The 19,884-nt window shown below is 40.2% G+C and overlaps 1 protein-coding gene across 3 annotated transcripts in view; it reads right to left on the bottom strand.

The window, feature by feature from the left end:
• The window catches only part of LOC104686088 (opsin-3-like), an 87,222-nt gene extending 81,880 nt beyond the window's left edge, over window positions 1–5,342 (bottom strand). Inside the window, exons 1-2 of one of the 3 annotated variants that reach the window (XM_019282910.3) lie at window positions 5,045–5,342; window positions 671–1,442 (exon numbers count right to left, since the gene is read on the bottom strand). In XM_019282910.3, coding sequence (XP_019138455.2) covers window positions 671–1,007 — 337 coding nt within the window. In that variant the 5' untranslated portion in view covers window positions 1,008–1,442; window positions 5,045–5,342. The remainder of the gene's footprint in view (window positions 1–670; window positions 1,443–5,044) is intronic. The other 2 variants (XM_019282912.3, XM_010394281.4) reach the window with 2 other exon arrangements.
• Between the last annotated feature and the right edge of the window lie 14,542 nt (window positions 5,343–19,884).

Here is a 19,884-nt window from a genome sequence, read left to right as displayed (position 1 = left end):
CATCTTCTTTTAATAATTAAAAAAATGTCCAGTTACAACACTTTTATCTAGCAATGCAAAAGATGGTTGCAAAGAACACTGAATACTTTTCCCATCACTTCTGACAAATCTATTCTTGCAACTTAATTTGCTATTGAATCTGCAAGCATGTAATTCTAAAATAAAGATTTTGCTTTGCAGAACAGAAAGCATCAATGATGAGAACTCATTATCTGGGACATGAGGAATTCCTATTATAGATTGAGTGATAATTAAAAATGGTAAATAGAGTACTTTCAGGAGGCTTTGTTCATGACAGAAAATGCACTCAGGGACCTGTAGTTCAGCAATGGCACAGATTTTCCTGAAAAAGAGAGAAGTATTATATATGTTCATACACTTAAACTCTCTCCAGTGGCTTGCCTTTTTTTAGATTCCATTTTTAGCTCTTAAGAAATAAGTAGTTTTCAAGAACGAGATACGTTAGGAAATGTTTATTAAATCAATGCTACTCTTTCATAATGTCTTTTTTTAAGATGTTTTAAACTGCATTTCACTTGTGCTTGACCATAACAAGTCAATTAAAGTATCCTTCGGTTTACCACAGAAGAGCATTTAGCTCCCTGATCAAGTTGCTTTATGCACCAGTATTTAAAAAAGGAACAGTAAAGAATCATCAGTGGACTCTTACCAAAGCAGGAATTGACAAAGCCATACCACCTACAAGCATGGTCCCCTCCAATCCATTTGCCACGGATGTTGGATGCAAAACTGAGGGTAGTGCCTGAGATGCACACTAACATGTCACTGATGCTGATGTTCAGGAGAAGCATGTTGACTGGGTTACGAAGGGTTTTAAACTTGCAGAAGAGGACGAGGACTATCAAGTTATTCAAGAAACCAAAAAACAGGATTAATCCAAGAAAAACAGCCACAACTGTGTGCCCACTTCGTGAGAGTCCAGCCTTTGGCTCAGCAGGATCTGCAGGTGCACCAAAGCTCAGGTTAGATGTCCAAGTGTGGTTCATTTCGGACTTTGTTATGGATCAGTGAGGGCAGAGACACAGGGTGCCCTTTGCTGAAGTACTCCAGCAGTTTCCCAGAAAAGTCATTCCATCACAGATCAAATCATCTCAGGAGCCTTGTGATCTTTGCTCAGATGAGCTATCTCTTAGATGGTTATGCAGGTGTGAAACACTGTACTGCAGTACAGGAGTATTTTCCTGCACTGTGTCTTTCCAGGGGTCTGCTCTGCAGTAACTCCAGGGCAGCGGAACCAAGTGAACAATTACCTCAATTTCACCTTTCTTGTTTGAACCTAGGATAATATCAGATGATCTTTTTTGATGCTCAAAATGGAAGGTATCTTAAAAAGATGCTTCAGCATGGTCTCCTCCTTCAGAGCAAATGGACAGCCCTCTCAGTGGCAGCTACCCTCCTTTCCTCTGACCATGGGTGTCTTTCTGAAAATACAGAAAAAACAAATGGTAAAAACCAAAAAACTCTTTCCACACAAAGACCAAAAAATAGGTACATCATTTACAAACAGTTTCTCACTTTTTGAACTGTAACAAATATCTCTCATTATTTTCAGTTTTCACTCTGATTTTTAACATAAACATCAGTTTGTTTATATTTCCTTGGATGTTTTAAGCAATTTTTCCCTAGCTCACACTTTAACATGGAGAAGGTTATTTGCACCTTCCTAGCAACATTACTGAGGTGAGAAAATGCATGGTGAAATATATCTTTGCATCAGCTTCCCAGAGGAAGAACTCTGTCTTCCCCCACATTAAGTCAATCTACACCAAGTGAAGTTTCATTCTTAGCTATACCTTAATTAAAATGATGAAAAATTTAGGAGAAGGAGAAGGTATTTCTTTATCCAGAAAGAATTTCAAAAGCAGTCTCTCAAGCTCTCATGTGCTTACAAAGGTTTGCAGATCTGTGATATCAATTTCTCTCCTCCCACATTTACCAGTGGACAGATGTCTTCCTTTATTATTTATAAAGCAGCCAGAGACCCGAAGCCTCACATCTCTGTCACAGGCATGAATTTTACCTGCATGAAGTGAATGCATTGTGTGTGTACTCTGTGAAGCAATAGTACTTAATGTGGGTGCATAACAACGTAGCCTGTCTTCTATGTGATTGCATGCAAATTCTGCACAGAATTTTCCATAAAAATGGAGATGTGTGTATATGTGTGTGTATATACATATATATGAATTCCCACTCCTCAGTGCAAAAGGCATGATACCCATAGCTTGCTGGACTAAAAAAATATGAAAGCTTCTCTTCCATGTGTCCTCCTAGAATGATTGCACACATGTTAAAATGGAGCACCTCCTATATTCTTCCTAACTGTTGTTTTCTGGAAATTGTCTTGTAGAAAAATACGTATTTAACAACTGGAAAATTGAGAGTTCAGTTTACTGAAGATTCAGAAGTTGCTTTTCTTCTTTTATATCCTTGTGTCATGGTAAGCTTTTAGAATAAGTATTTTGTCTTTCTATTTCCCTACTTTCACAAATTCACTGTGCTAAATGTTGCAGTGGTTTTGAAGTCTAATATATACAGTCTATCTTAACTTTTTTTCCTAGTGAGTAAATTATGTACACTTCACAGCCCTTCTACAGTTTGGTCACTGAGAATCTGAAACCCTGATACTTTCTGATTTTTTCCTCCCCCTTTAGGTGGTACACGGTAATTTATGTTGGAAAGGGTCCCAGGTAGCATATCTAAGAGAAAGAACTTTTGAAGTCCTCTTTGTACAATTTGGAAAAAAAAATCTCCTACCCAACTCTGGTTGCAGGTTATAGAAGGAAACTAACTGGGTCTAACCATCAATATACTCTAAATTTATTTTAATTGTGTTTAAAAGAACAGAGTTAAAATTTAGTGGAACAAAAACAAAATCTTAAAAATGTTCACCTTGGCATTTCTCCTATGAGAACAGGCTGAGAGAGTTGGGGTTGTTCAGCCTGGAGAAGAGAAAGCTCTGGAGAGACCTTGTTGCAGCCTTTCAGTACTTAAAGGGGACTTTAGAAAAAGGGGAGAAACTTCTTAGCAGAACCTGCAGCAATAGGACAAGGAGTAATGGTTTTAAACTAAAGGAGGGTCAATTTAGATATAATGAAGAAGTTTTTTACAACAAGGGTGGTGAAACACTGGAACAGGTTGCCCAGGGAGGTGTTAGATGCTCATTCCTGAAAGTGTTCAAGGTGAGGTTGGACAGGGCTCTGAACAACCTGATTGAGTTGAAGATGTCCTTGCTCATTGCAGGGGAGTTGGACTAGATGACAACTCTGCTTCTCAAAAGATGTTAAAAACCCCCAAAATAATCAAACCTGCAATTCTATCCAAGACAAATAAATGAGCCTCCAGTTTGTCCTCTTGAATTTGTCAGAGTTGACATGGAATGAAAAACATACCCAAAGTAATACAAAACATATGGCCAGGTGAAATGGGCCAAAAGTTCATTTAACGTCACCAGCCATTAAATGCTGCATCTGTTAACTGGTTCTGACAGTAAAAGTCTAAAGATACAGCAAAACAGACACCCATCACTGCTTGTACTTTCTCTGATGTAGTCTCTTGGAAGAAAATAAGGTTTCAGAAGGTGTTAGATCAGCTTCTGAGAGCACAGGCTTTAATACTGAGAGTGAGAGGTTTCTTTTTTCACCTGACAATCCACATTAGTCTGAGCAGTGAAACTGGTTTTTTCCTTCTCACTTTGCTCCCAAGTAACTTATTGAACACATTAGCTTCACAGGTTTCCAGCTGGGAGATTCTTTACCATCTTCTCTTGCAATGTTGTGCAACATGTCAAAGATGATGCTTAATTCACTTTAAATATTTAAAAGCTGAAGAAAATGCATAAAATAAATAGAATCAAATCTCATATTATTAAAAAAAGCTTACATTGCCCTCTTCCATTATATCTACATTACTCTTTTGGGATATAAAGGAGCTATAAAAAAATCCCCTTATATTTACATATCCACACAACCTAAATCAACCTGTTGTTCAGTTCATATAAAAATCAATTTTAAAATAGTGGTTTTCCATCATCTAAGAACTTATATTTCTAATGACAACTTAAAAAACAAACAAACAAAAAAACCCCCACCAAAACCAAACCCCCTGGATAATATTTTAAAGACAATCCCAGATGAAATTTTATGAAGGAAGAATCACTTTTTTGACCTGCTGACAGAATTATGACAGGAATAGTGTATTTTTAAGTTGACATACATTTAACCTCATCTTCCAGATGAGAAACTGAATTGTTTTCAACAGAAAGCATCCAAAACCAGAGGTATCAGCTGAAATAATTCTTTTAAAACACAGCTGAAAGTTAGGGGTCTTCATGGGACTTCGCTACACTGAAGTCAGAATTCCCATCTGTTCTGGACTATTTTTCCCATGCTCCAAGACACACTGCAAGATTTCAAGAGATCCAAAGAGAAGTCTCTCTTAGCACTAAGCTAGAAGACTGAGAGGAGGTTCTATGGTTCAGATGTTTGGGTATCTCCTAGCTCCCAAAACCTCCTGTCTGTAGAAGAGTCTCTTGTATGCAGATTAACAGACTTATTTCAACAGGTCACGCTCGTGACACAGACAGACATGGAAACGAGAACAGCGTAAGTACAGAACACATGTGATTAAGTCCACACGTTTGAATGCCATACTATTTACTCAAGGGGAAAACCTAGGCCTGGTAAACCCCTGCTTTTGAAATAAAAAGCTACTTTTATCCAGTATATTTAAAGTTAAGGCAACCCCTCTTACGTGCAAAGAGGGGTTTATGCACAGAAATGTCTGTGCTAAGAGTAGATGAGACAGACCCATTCCCGAGCTGGGCTGAAGCCATGAGAAGGGTCTCAGAGCCCGAGCCGGGACGGCGGCGGCAGCGGGCACTGAAAGCTTACCCCAGGCTTCTAAACACTGCCCCAAGCAAAAGCCTCTCCAGCCAACCTCCGCTTAGGATTCTTCTTTCACAAACTTTTTTACACCTCTTTGGGAGGGGAGGGTGGCGCAGAACACTGGAAGAAAAACCCACCTGTATCTTTCATCCACAGCAACCCAAAGGGAAAACAGCCACCCAAGTCTCCGGCAAACACGTCCCGAGCGGCGGCAACAGGAGCCCCGGTACCCCGGGCTGCCCTCCCGGGCGGCGGTGGCCAGCAGCCGAGAGCGGACGGCCCGCGGAGCCGCAGGGCGCTCCCTCTGCGCGGGATGGAGGCGGCGGGCTCGCCCTGCCCGCCCACAACCTTCCCCCCTCCCCGGCGGGCTGCGAGCACATCCAACTTCAGGAAGGAGGCGGAGAGTAAACAGATGGCTTTCACCGAACCAAAGAATAGGAGCGGCGAGGCGCATCTCGTCCGCTCCCGCCCGCGGCGCCCGGCGCAGCTCCCGCAGCTCCGCCCGCGCCGGGGCGGTGCGGCAGCACCCAGCGGCAGCGCCCAGCGCCCCGCGATCCCGCACCCTGCCCGGCTGCCCCTCCTGCGCCAGGGCTGCTCCCCCTGGGCATCCCTGGTGGCGCCGCACGTCTGCACAGCAAGCTTGGGCTGGGCACTGTTTTCACGCTTGCTGCTGGGAAAGTTTTTTTCGGGTTTTGTTAAGCAAGCGGATATAAACACCTGCTCAGCAGCGGTCAGGAGTACAGTTAAAATACGTGTCAAAATTTGGCGGTTTTGACTTGACAAAACCAAAACCAAACATATCTTGTGTGTAATTTATCAGTCATTTGCTTTGTCCGCGTTTTTCACAAATCTTTACATTTTAAGCATTTACAGACTGAACAAGCACTATGGTTACTGTGTGCTGAAACCAATGTTTTGAGAAACATGTAGGTGTATTGCAGAAATAGCATATGGCTTGAAAAACCATGTAGTGCTGGGTCTTTCTGTTACTACTACTGCCTACTACTATCCTGCTCTTTGAGAACTACTGCTCTAATCTTTCTACAGGAGAAAAAAGTGCCCATGGGGAATGAATTGCTGGATAAAGCCACTGAGGGAAAAACATTCTAGAGTATACTTTGCTTTGTGGAACAGCTCTTAGCTCTGCTTCTTGATGAATTTCTAATGAGTCTTTTAAATTTGTAGATCAAAGTTAAAGAGTTAGAGTGATCATCATAGTCATATTAGTCTGCCTAAGCTAGATCTTATCTGATCACACTTTTCACCATCCCTGGCTTTAAGAGAGACAAACCGGTGCACCTATTGTTATAGAAAAACAGTCCAGCAAAAAGAAGGTGCTGTGAAGTTTATTCATAAAATCTTTCCCCAGTGGAAGCCTAAGCAGACCACATATGTATTACCTGCTGGATTAATAACAATATTTTGTTCCAAAATTCAGCCTAACTAAAACTATTTCATTACATAAAATAAAAACTTTTTAAGAAACAAATCAAGAAAATACCTAATACCATCATCTTCAGAAAACATACTGTATCACAATTTTGCTGATTAGAATTCTACTGTAAACTAGAATTGCTTCTCCCAGAATTAAAAAAAAAAGTGCAAATGTCACATTCAGAGAGCGAGCAGGAGTGTACCTCCTTTAGAGATGCCTAACTAAAATTAAAATTAAGAGTGTTCATTTTTTAAAATGTCACTTCTAAAATGTGTACCTCTGAAATTCTCCATTATGGCATTTAGTTACAAAAACAACCATAGTCACTAGTTGCACATACTTATAATAATTTTCCAACAGCATGAAAATATGTGGTGTTAAATTGAACTTCATTACCTGGTGCAAAGTCAGATGAAACTGCTTATTAAAGATACTAAAAAAAGTGATTTGAAATTCCCTTACCTGCTGTGAACTTGGAAGAATTCAAAAAGTGGGTTGTAGCAGCAAAAAAAAACCCTTGTCAATAAAAAGCAGGCAGTTTACATTCATTGAATCTCCTTTTGTTTCACAGATTCAGAGCAGTTTGGCAGCATTAATAATTGCCAGGGTGTGTCAGTGAAGAGCTGCCTTGCTCTGGATGGTGTCCATTTGGGTTGCAATTCTGAGGTCCTGGTGGTGCTTCAGAAGTTAAATGGGGGGCTTGGTTTTAATTCCTGGTTTTGTTTAACAAAAAAAATAATAAAATTTTATAGAGAATTCCAGCATGTTCTGTGAATTTCATGCTTACCTCTTGCTTCCAAACAAATCTTGTGAGTTTTAGTGAAGTCTCGAATATCATACAGAAGAAGGGACAGTAAATTTATCAAGTGGGGAGCAGTACTGAGAACACCTGCTGTTGTGTTCACCTGCACCTGTACAACATGTGGGAAGCTGAGACTGTGTCCAGATGCTAGTTTTCTCCTACTTTCAGAAGCTGCCCTTACATTTGAAAGCATGTAAGAGCTCTTTAAGTTACTTTCTGATGTTCCTTCTAGTATCCTCATTTATAATCTCTCTAACTTTGCTTTTTGAGAAAGACCCAGTCACTCCAGCTTAGCACTAGGGGTAACCTCTGTTCTGGTGTTCTAAAAAGAAAGCATTACTCTTTCCTTACTTTTACAAAAAAGGCATCAGCCATCACAGTTTCAATGGCTCAACATACGAGGTAGGGCAGTTCCTGGGCTCAGTGACATGCTGTGCATACCCAAGATACTGAACAGTGCTGGTGCATTCCATGGTTTTGCCGAGTAGTTGCCGTGAACTATTGGAATCATTTTGTTTTGCATGACAGTAACAAAATAAGGAGAAAACATAGGGGAAGGGAGGGAAACTCTTCCTTTCTGGCTGCCCACAGCTGCAAGTGCTAATAATTCTTAAAATCCTTACTGCAGTGGCATTTAACAGTGAAGCAAAACCAAAGTATCCTCGGATTTTTCACAGTATCCCACAACATACACCTAGAAAACCATCTCATTGCTTGCTTATAAAGAATGGCAGCAGATAACAAATGCATTGGCCTGGATTACATATTTAGATGTTTTGCATGGCACCAAATCCCACAGTTCGTGAGTTTGGAGAGAGAACAGTTGATGTGAGTCCAAGATTGAAATTGCTCATAATCTCCTTATTCTGCAGAAAGCATATGAAGACAAGACTGAAAGCAGCTACTAAAATTTAGGGTTATATATAAAAATATAGTTATCCCTGTTTTGGAATTACGATAAGAACATGTTACATCATAATAAAACCACTGTTAAAAGATTTTGAAATGCCTTCAGAACACCATGGAAGATGATTTTAATTTCATATAAACTAAGAGAGCATTTGTGAGTCATAGCCAAGTTTCTTCACCTAAAAACAATTTTTAGGTTCAGTTACCCACACAGAGATATCTAACATGTTTTGAGACATCCTTGAAAATCCCTTCCAACTCTTTTCTAAGAGGAGCTAAGCCAGAGGAGTGGGGGCCCTCCAAAAAGTAGTCTAATAAAAGATAGTATATGTAATAGAGGCTAGAAGTTGTGTGCATAAGGCTTATTTAATTTTCCAAGTATATTATCTGGCCTAATAAAAGATGCTAGAAATTCTGTCCAGAAACTTTGCCTTACCTGCCTTTTGACTATCACAGCAAGAGCAATGTGACCATCCAGTGAATCGGTTCTTTCAAGTTCAGGTCTTATTTCTGGGGGATGATTTTTCTTAGGCTTCTGTGAGGCTCTGAAATGCCTACCTGAGCTTCTTTCTCATTTTTTGGACTTCATCTGTATTTCTAAGCTACAATCAGCTCGTATTTATTTTACCTAAAGATTCTAAAGAGGCATATAAGTTGTGAGACACAGAAGCATTTTGCAGAGTCTGGATCTAGACCACAGATCCCAGCTGCTCCCTGACTCCACAGTGGGTGAACAATAGTTGTGGTCATGTCCCCTCTCCTTTCTCTAACCAATTCCATTGCTCTCACCCTCAGCGTGGATGAGAGTTACCCCAAAGTCCAGGTACCACACAGCATATCTAGATAGGACTAGAATGTTTATCTTTATGGTAGCTTTCTTTCTGAGGGTTATAGTAAATGTAAACCATTCTTCCTATAACTTTGCTTTGTCAACTTCCTGGTGAACAGCCAGATGAACATGAGCTGGCAGTGGCCCCAGCCAAGAAAGCCAAGGGCATCCTGGTTGATACCAACAATAGTGTGGCCAGCAGGACCAGGGCAGTGATTGTCCCCCTGTACTCAGCACTGGTGAGGCCACACCTCGAGTTCTGTATTCAGTTTTGGGCCCCTTACTACAAGAAGGGCATTGAGGTGCTGGAGAGTGTCCAGAGAAGGGCAATGGAGCTGGGGAAGGGTCTGGAACACAAGTCCTATGAGGAGTGGCTGAGGGAGCTGGGGGTGTTTGGCCTGGAGAACAGGATGCTCAGAGGGGACCTTGTCACTCTCTACAACTGCCTGAAAGGAGGGTGTAGTAGGTGGGGGTTGTCCTCTTCTCCAAGGCAACCAGTGACAGGACAAGAGAAAATGGTCACAAGTTGCACCAGGGGAGGTTCAGATTGGATGTTAGAAAAAATTCCTTCACTGAAAGGGTGAAAGGCATTGGAATAGGCTGCTCAGGGAAACGATGGAATAACCATCCCTGGGAGTGTTCAAAAGATGTGTGGATGTGGCATCTGGGGACATAGTTTAATGGTGGATGTGGCAGTGCTGGGTTGGCAGTTGGATTTGATGATCTTAGAGGTCTTTTCCAAGCTTAACAATTCTATGATTCTATGAATAAATGCTTAGTAGAGATTATTTTGAAGTTGCCAAAGAAGATTCTGTGCTTTTCTATTCACAACTCATGCCATCAGCACATAAGGCCATAGGAAAGCTCTCAGAAATCCAGACACAGAAGTTACCTCAGAAGGCAAGAGACATCAGGTAACACAGATGTGTGCCTCACTACACTAGTGTAATGGGGGATGTATAAGGGACATCTTTCTTTGCTACAGTAAAGGGGAAACTGAGGCAGCAAAAGGAACTTGTTCAAAAAGGCAGAGTGGGAACTATGGAGGAAGCTCAGTTTGCTGTTAGGGCTTTACCCAATGTCCCTTTCTTTTATGCAAGATGGAAGCAAGTTTCCATTGTTGCTCCATCTGGAGACCACGTGTTTCTCTGACCTGCTGTCACCCAGAAAGAACAGGGCTGACCAGAGCCAGACCAGGGACAGGAAAGCTTCACAGTCTGGTGTATAGCACAAGTCTCATCCTGCAAACCACTGCAGGCGTCTCTCGTGCTTTCCCATGGCAGCCAAGGCAGGGCACAGCATACATTGCTGACATTGGTCCTCAGAAGACAGATATTCAGTGCAGCTGCTGATTGAAGATAAAAGAGCAGAGAAAAAAAGATAAAAGGACTACAGAAGACAGGTCAGGCACTCTACATGTTTGCACTCTACATATTTGCATCTTTCCCCCACAGAAGTCTCTCGCAGATGTTCTCCATCCTGCCTCATTGCCAGCACATACCCTAGAAAAACAGATTACAGGCACTTCTCTCTCCTTCCTCACTCTGTCTGCTCCGTCATTCCCAGTACTCACACTGGAAAACAGGCGAGCCACAGCCTTGCCCAGAGGCACCTCCTGTTTTCTTTGTTGTCTGGCTACACTAAAGGTGGCTCAGAGACAAGAAGGATTTTGGAATATTATTTTGCAGTATGCCAAATAATAAAGACTAAAAATCATCAAGACTCCCTCCCACAAAATGGATTTTTAAAGGCCTGGTTATTTAAGCCATCAGTTTGCATTGCCCTGCTGGGGCACCACACCTTCAGGTGTGTGTCTGAGTAAGCATGCAAGTGACAGAAACAGAGAGGAATATTTGTGATGCTCGCCGTTGCTTTAGCTCTTGCAAGCACATATGTTCTCTGTGTACCCAGGAATCAATGCTAAACAGTAAACAGCCTCCCTAACAGCCTCTATGTCTGCTTCTTTATAGTGATACTCTAACCCAGCAGTTCTTTTCATCAACCATGTCTGCTTCCCAAATTCTTGTGTCAGTTCCTCTTGCACCTTGAGGAGTTTTGCATCCATCTCACCAAAGCCCAAGGGGCTGCAGAAGGCTAAGACACCAATCCAGAGCCCTTCACCCCTGCACCATTTTCTGATCTGATTTTTCTTTGAGGAAAGGTTTTTCTCTTGGGCAATAGAAAGGGAACAAAACTTGTGAGTTTCCTGATTCTTAGTCAGAAACCACTGCTTGAGATGAGGAAGGCAAAGCACTACTTTTCTCTAGCTTTGTTCTGTCTGGCCATCCTGCCCTCCAACAGAGGTTGAGATAACTGGGTACCAGTCAGAGCTTGTCAATAATTTGGTAGGTGGCTGAGGCAGTTTGCTTTCTAGCATTATCTCCAGCTCAGCTGAAATCTGTTATTTCCCTACTTATACGACCTGCCAGCAGGAATGTTAATGGAAAATACTGAGTAATTTGTCAGTCCAAGCTAGTAATGCACACAAATGTCAGATCTACCACAGGGAGAAGGTAGGGAACTGAGCTGTTTTGTATTTCTGAACATGCTCTTTCCACAGTGCTACATCTTAGTTTTCTTAGCAACTGCTTAGCTGTTCCTTTGAATCAAAAATGATTTTTTTTTTACAGTAGATACATTTCATCCTGGATGTGAGACTTGCTTCCTTCCTTCAACTGGCAGACTGTTTTCAGCAAAAGAAAGGATGCAGGTGTAGAGCCCACCAAGATCAGAATTAGATGTACAGAAGAATAGACTAGGGTAAAGAAAAGCAGGGGAGGTCATCACAGAGGAGGATGAAATTACATGTATTGAAAAATTAGCAAAAGTCTTCAATTTGTTTCACGGTAAGGAGGTTATCTGGTAGCTGGAAAATAATGTTTGTATTAGAGTGGGAAACTCAGCTGTACCCTGTGGATACCTGCTTTTGTTCCTGGGCATTCTTGGTAGAAGCTTTTTGTAAGAGACACTGATTTGGGCACCAGCCATCTGGGCCAGGCTGGTTCTGTACATCCGTGAAATATCTGATGCCATGTTTTCACTGCTGAAGGTACCTGTTCTAATGCACATAAAGCCAGTTCTGTTATTCCTCAACACTGATGAGGTGCATTTTACAGCACACAGCTGCCTCCTTCAATTTCAGTAGGTTTTCTCACGTGTACAGGATGCACTGGCTTTGTCTAAGCTACAGAGCCACAAAGACCTTCCATGCTGTTAGGTCCAAAAGTATAAACCATGCTTAAGATCCACACAAGATCTCAGCTCACAACTCCTCTGACTTCTCCTGTACCTTGGTTTAGGAGGAGAACCGAGCATATAAATCAGCTGCTTGCCCTGAATTACCCCTTCCATATCCCTGGGTTGGACACCCAGGAGCCACAAGGCAAGCAGTGATTGGCTGAGATGTGGGCTAAAGCATGTCCACACCATGACTGAGTAGTAATAGAGATGATGGGATAAAGGTCACAAAAGCTTTGGGATCTGTCCCTTAGAATTTATCGGCTGCTGTTTTTGCTTGTGTTCTGGGTGATATAAAGGGTCATGTCCATCATCAGGACTTAAATTTGTGTAGAGGTACAGCTTCTGTCCTGATGTTCCTTATATTCTTGATGATGAGTACCGTATTTTTTTATATGATTCCCTTAGTAAAAGAGGATGATTATTGTTGGACTTTCTTTCTTTCTTTCTTTCTTTCTTTCTTTCTTTCTTTCTTTCTTTCTTTCTTTCTTTCTTTCTTTCTTTCTTTCTTTCTTTCTTTCTTTCTTTCTTTTTCTTTCTTTCTTTCTTTTTCTTTTTCTCTTTCTTTCTTTTTCTTTCTTTTTCCTTTCTTTCTTTCTTTTCTTTCTTTCTCTTTCTTTCTTTCTTTCTTTCTTTCTCTTTCTTTCTTTCTTTCTTTCTTTCTTTCTTTCTTTCTTTCTCTTTCTCTTTCTCTTTCTCTTTCTCTTTCTTTCTCTATTTCTTTCTCTCTCTCTTTCTCTCTTTCTTCTCTAGTACCCAGCTTAATTTGGTTCTGTGACAATCAAAAATTTCATTTATAAAAGCTTTCACTTATTTAAAGATGCTTCAAGCCTGACACCAGTTAAAACTGACATGTAAAAAGTTCAGAAAAAAGAACTTCAAAATTACTGGTTGTATATATTATGCTCTTTTATTTTTTTTAAGCTAAGTAAAGAAAAAGTCAAATTACGTAAATCTGGAAGCCTCAGAAGTTAAATGAATTTGAAGTAACTATTGGTTTTTAAATGGAACAGTGTGCAACAAGCCCAACAGTAGATATACTCTATTTGATTTATACGCACATAAAAAGACACATTTTGTGTCATTCTGAGAATTTCATCAATATTTAAAAATCTGGCTAGGGACTCAAAATTATGAGCTAGTAAATTTTCCTGTGTAAGTCAGGAGCAGAATCAATTTTTCTAAAGTGCTGTCCCATTCTCACCTCTTTCTTGTCAATTGGTCCTGGAGGGGTAGTTTTTCCATCAACATATTCTGTTCCCTGGAGGATGAAAATTATTTCCATTCATTTTAAAGCAAAGCACAGTCTGTCAAAGCATAGTAACAAGATTTCCAGTGCAACACAAACTGAACTTCTTATGAGCTGGTATCTCAGAGCATTTAAAAAGAATATTTTCAGCTCCACAATTTTCATTATTCTGATCACTTCCAATTCATGTACTTAGCACTCCTGTCTCTCCTTATGGAAAAAAAAAAGAAATCCCTATGGAAATCTTTCTCCCTTGCTTACAATTTCCTGCAGCAAAATGCTTCTCTGCCAGAAAAATGTGCCTTAGCTGGACCCAAACTTCATTCTTGTCAAAAATATAAGTGGAATTCAAAAATGCGTCTCTCATGTGTCTTTTGGTTGCTTTACCACTACCATTTTTTTTCCCTAGGGTCTCTCCCAAACTTTCGTTGCCTTAATCTTCCTGTGTTACCCTTCTTCAAGTAAAATCTCAAATCTTATAAGCCTGTCGTGATGGAGTGGGACTAAATCTTGACTTTCAATTTTCAGGATAAAATTTCAGCTTAGCTTAATAAAAAGAATTTTTAATTTTTTTTTCTCTGAAAGTTTAGTGGTTAAAACAGAAAGTTGGTGCAAATGGAGGACAAAAATGGTTTCATTCTCAGAATGTTTCTCTCAGAAAAATGTATCAGATGATGTCTCACAAAATTATCAACTCCATGACATTTTCTACCACTCAGGAAAAGCAATGTTCGTCATATTTCTGAATTGCTTGTTTGTGAAGCTGTAGTAGATGATAGCTTTGCAGCTGGTCTGTGAAGACATGCTGAGCAGTGAAACTGATTGTCTCTTTCTTTTTATTAAATTAAAATTCAGTTTTAATTGGTCAACGCTAACCATGCATTTTGTTCTATGAGAAATTGAGTGAGCAACCACTTCTTTGATTCCAAAATTAGAAATCTACAATCTCCCACAATTTCATATAAAATTAACATTAGCTTTCATTCTTCATTAAAAATATACCTATGCATCAAGTTCATCTTTTGACATAAATTGTCCATCAACATTTGCCCACACAGTTCACATCTATCTCTCAGGTATAGCCAAGACATAATTTGTGCTTAATTTACAGAAAAAAAATTAATAACCACGTTCCAGGTATTTCAGAGTGTTACACATTCAGAAGCATGTTTTAAGCAGGGATCATTTGTAAAATATTTTTTTGCTTTCTATTTCCCGTTAGATCTAGTTGTAGAACAAGGTTTTGCAGTAGATGTGATACACGTTGCCAACAGGAGCAGCCATGTTATGTAAGACCAAGGTTTCTTTCGAAATTCAGTAGATTTTTTAGCAAGATGACAGCTGGTTTTTCTTGGCATTAGTGATTACAAATCCCCAAGAGAATACTTTGGAGGCTTTACAACAATCCTGGCCAAAAATATAATTGAATGTGATCGACATTCACATTCTGCAAAAACCAATTTGCTGAATACTTGTCATATTCCGTAGTTAGCACTGCTGCTTTCTGAAAACAAGAACGGACATCTCAGTCAAATGTCTGCCAAGCCTCTGTCATAACTTCAACAATAACCAGCAAATCCACAATAGAACTGGCTGGCTGAGGAAACCAGCCACATGAACAAGCTGTGTGGTGAACAGTGCGAAATGCCCAATGTTTCCTTCCTTGTCTCCTCAGTGGCCCAGTAAAAGGTCAGGGCAGACATCCCTTGCACTGGGATCTGCTGCAAGGTGTGATGGCAGGACTGCTCTGATGTTTCAGGATGTGTCCTCAGACACAAGTTCCTCTCCTAATCCAGAGTAATGACCCAGGCTGCAAATATTAATGGATACCCAAGCACCTGGTGGGACTCTGAGGTTTCTGGAAGTCAGGTCTTCTTATATCGCTTTCCTGAGTTCTGCCTGTGATGGAACTCAGCTCCTGTCAGCTGATGGGCTGTAGAGACTTGAGAGAACAGGCCTATGCAAGAGGCAGGTATTACTACTGTGCCAACCACCACAGCTTCTGCCATTCATTTCAATCCCATGACTTGAGTGCAGCAGAGCACTGAAATGTTGGTGTCTTTGGACTTAAGCATCAAAGAGAAAGGATTTCTTTGGGGTTTGATTTAGATTCATTCTCCTAGAAAGGAGTTTATCTCCTCTTTGTGGTTATCCTAGAAACTGAGCTGTGCTAGGGAAGGAAAGTGGGATTGGGCTCTGGGACTTGAAGGAAGAACATCTTCTCTCAGACAGGTTTCTGCCAGAAATATAGAAGCACAGCACAGTATCAACTTCCTCCTGGAATAGGGTGTTCCTTGGATGTAGCTACACAAATGATTTAAGAGGGAACATCTCTTGCTGACTTATAGATTCAGTGGTAGGAAGGTTGACTTTAGGCTTTATGATCGAGATTAGGCTATGTTTGGTAAAAATATGAGCAAGACAAATATATACCTGTGGAATAATACCTGTATAACTCTGAGCTGTGTATATTTAAAATTAGTACATTTTCTAGATGAGTGTTATTTTGAGTCTGTCTCAAAATATATCAACCTACCTTACAGGATCCCTGAATGTTTGCAGGAGGAACATCAGTGATAATTTTCCAAAGCTTGATGCATTCAACCCAACCACTGGCAAACTAAATTCTACAAAAGCCTCAAATAGAGGTGTATGCATGCAGGAATAGTCCTTAATCTCATGAGCAACGATCCTTGCAAAGCATAGGCTTTAGTTTTTCTGACAGAGTGAGTCCATTGACAGTATTAACATGTAAAAGGAGAGTTGAGAAATACGTATGTGCTGGGCAGGTGTTAGCTGCTGCTGGACATACAACTGGCAATTACATTTTAACAAAATGTGGACGATTACATTTTTTTTCTGTTCCCTCCTGTGCAAAAGGATAACAAATATTTGAATGGTAATGCTTAAACATCGCCTGGATTTACGGATTTTTGTGTTCTGAAAACATATTTTTGCTATAGCATGCTACAGATCTCTGAGAGAGATGTGACAGAGAGTACAGTAGAAAAGCCTTACTTAACATAAAAGAAATAAATGTTGGATTCCAGAATGTAAGGAGAGGAAACACAGCCTTGCATTTTTCCTTGTATCCTAGGGTTTTCTGCCATTAGATGAATTCTCCTGTGAATCCATCGCCCCCACCCTCATTCTTCAGTTTTGTTGATGGGGGTTTTCTTTTGAGTTGTTTGTTTGGGGGGTTTTTCATTAGCTGAAAGCAGAGCCACTTTTTGTTCAGCACCTACGGAGTTACAGTTCATGACAGAGGACAAGGATAACGGGGTATAGCCAATAAGAATACCCTTGGGAGCAACTACTGCAGAAGTACCAATGGTTTCTTATCTTTCTGAAGGTAAAATCTTGTAGCAACTTTTCTACCTGTTCCTGTCAAGTGCAGCCAAAAGATGGCAGCATTTTATTCAGCATCGGGGCGTGAGCCTTGGGACTAAGCACAGGCTGCAACTCAACACCCTTTCTGAGAGGAAGGGAAAAAAAAGTGCAACTTCAATGGAGTAGACAGAATTTCATTATAATCCTTGCTGAATATTAACCATACCAAAATATGCTTATATCGTAAGTAAGAATGATTGCTACCACATTTTTTCAGTAATTTAACTTAAAACTGTTTAACTATTGTTTTGAGAGATTGGAATCAGATTTATTTTTCCACCTACTTTTGTGTCTCACATCAACTCACAGATGTAGTCAATCCTGAAATTCAATCTGTTAATTTTGGACATGCGAAAGGAGAGAAGTGGAAATTTTTGACAATTCCACAGAATTATCCAGCTTCTTAACTGGTGCCCTCCTGGCATCCTTTTCTTGGATATCTGCACACATTTTTCCAAATGCCACAAAGCACCCCTGCAGATGTGAAACACGTTTGAAACCCCAGCCTGAAGTGACTCATGTTGTACTAGAACTTTGTGTACATAATTGCCTTTGATTCTGGACCACATTATAAAGGGAGCTCAAACTCTTGCAACTAGCTTTACAAAATAGGTAGCTTAGCTGACACTATTAAACACATCAAGTTGTTTATATCTTAATTTGTAAAAAAATAATGAGGGGGTTTTTTCTGCCCCAAGTTTATCAAGACTAATGGTTTTGCTAAAGTCCTTGCAGTTACTTTCCAGATGATACCTTGCAACCTCATGTAGGTAAACCAGCTAATCAATGCCTGGAACACATACACTTCATTAGTGTACCTGGATTTAAGGGTATTAGTGTGCAATAGCTGACACTTTGTCTTAAAACCTTTCAGAGTCACTTGGCTAATTCAGATGAAGGAAATATTCTTAGGTTTGTTGTCTCTTTGCACTGAGGCTTGAAAAGCCTCCTGGGTACTGATCGACATTTTGAGACCTATCAGACTAATTAAGAGGGCTGAATTTTCAATTTGTAAATGGTGTTTTGTGAATGGTGTTTTGTGCTGCATACTTCATCTCTAATGCCTGGTAGATGTCTGCACTTGTTGATGTTGGATCCATGCATCAGTGCCGGCTCTCAGCATGTGTGAGCACATGCCGGCACTTGCAGCAATGGCACTCAGATGAAAACTGTTCAAACAGCCTGGAACTCACAGATTATCCATTACCATCACTACGGAGTCCCCACAGGGACCATGGGCAACAGGTTATCACCAGCACCATGCAAAGTCTTTTTGTTTGCTGGTTTTCATCACCTTTTAACACTAGGGGGGAAATTGCTTTCAGCTTAAAACAAACAGCAGGCTGTTTTGCACTGGAGAACATAATTATTGCATGGAAATTTAAAGATTGTCAGCTGATCTAGACAGAGTGTGCGAGAGCAGCCAAAGTTGCTTGCACTAATAAGCAATTGGTTTCAAGCTTTTCAGGAAACCATTTTACAAGATGCTACAAAAATAGGTCACGCTACCAAAGAGGTTCTTCATACTTTATCGATGGCTGAACTTTATTAAAAATGATCACTGTGTGTATGAGGCTCCTCAACCCCTATTATCTGTAAACCTTGCTCAAGTTTACATGATCATTACATCTTGGCTACAGAGAAACTGAAAATAATCAAGGCAGAGGGGACCAATGGTGTGAACAATCATTGTCCTGAGGAGCAAAATAAATTAAGGGGTCCTGTATATCCTTGTCCCTTACCCTGTGACCTAGCCAAGATAACATAATCATCTGCTTTTTACTCCTTGAGGGGCCTGACTGCAATCCCATTATTCTTTGAGACAAAGGAGAATAATATCACTCGTGCACAGAGCTTTGGCCCTGTGAGCTTAAGCAGTCAAACTCTGGGCTGCTGAGGGGGTGGCCAAGGAAAATAAGCAAGGTTATGAGTTCCAAAAGGGTTAATAAATCAAACTCAAGCAAAGAGAATTTAGGTAACTTTCTAAGCCATCCATTGCTTTTAATTTGGTTCTTTTTAACTGTCAAAGTAAATCTGAGAGTAGCTGTGTCTGTTAGTGACACTGAAATAACAGTCTCAGTGGAAATAAAGTGTTGGCACATGGAATGAGTTAATCCACTTGAACATAATTCTCAACACAGAAAATATTGTCTAGAGATTTCTTTATTGGCAGTGAGCATAAAGAGTCTGTCCATTTGGCCTGTCAGAGCCTCCAGTGGGAATGGAAGTGAAGCTGAACATTAGGGTCAGCAGATCTGCGCCATAAACGATCAGAAAGAAAGCAAAACTCTGATCCACCTCTTTCTGCAAGCTAAAGAAACACATTATTCTTTCTGAAGACTGGAGAGCTGTTCTTTTCCAGCATGGTTTTTCTTCTATTTATAACCTAATTCCATCCTTTCCTGAGTATGAATCACACCAGAGTTGATAGAGAACACATATACACTTGATGCAATTCAACCCAAGGTTTCTACACAGATAGTTACTAGGAGTCTTCCCCTAGGATCCATTGCCATGGCAGCAACGTGAGAAGGTAAAAAATGGAAAATAAAATTATTCTGAAACATTTCTCTATGTCACAGTCTTATGCCCCTATGTGTATATACATATACATACTGAGTTCTATAATTTTGATTTGGACCCAGAGTCCTAAAAAATGCCACTTATAAAAAAACCTTGGTATTTTTAGGCACAATTCAAAGCCTGACACCAAAGCAACTGGACAGAAAAATGAAGGAACTAACTTCCCCTTTCCCAGTTTTCATGTCACCCAGCTGTTGATTTAATAACCTGATTTTCTTCCATCTGGAAAAAGAAACTAGGTTGATGCACTTTTTCTCATTCCCAAAGTTTTATAGTATACGTTTCAATGGGTCATTTTGTGACAAGCACTTCTATTTTATAAACACCTGTGTATACAGCCTCAGAACTACTGAGGAAAACTGACAGACAGCTCCAAAAATTCATGAAAGTCAGTAGATTTAATCCAAGATTTTCAATGCTTATATAGTTTGTTCCTCATTTACAGCCTCTTGCACCTAGAGTGTTTTCCCCACTAGGACAGAAATCAAGCCACCTTTTATTTGTGTGAAATCTGAGTACAGGGTGACGTAACCATTACAAAAT

The sequence above is a fragment of the Corvus cornix genome, chromosome 1, assembly GCF_000738735.6.
Source record: "Corvus cornix cornix isolate S_Up_H32 chromosome 1, ASM73873v5, whole genome shotgun sequence".
NCBI lineage: Eukaryota > Metazoa > Chordata > Aves > Passeriformes > Corvidae > Corvus > Corvus cornix.
This window is presented reverse-complemented; position numbering and strand designations above follow the sequence as displayed.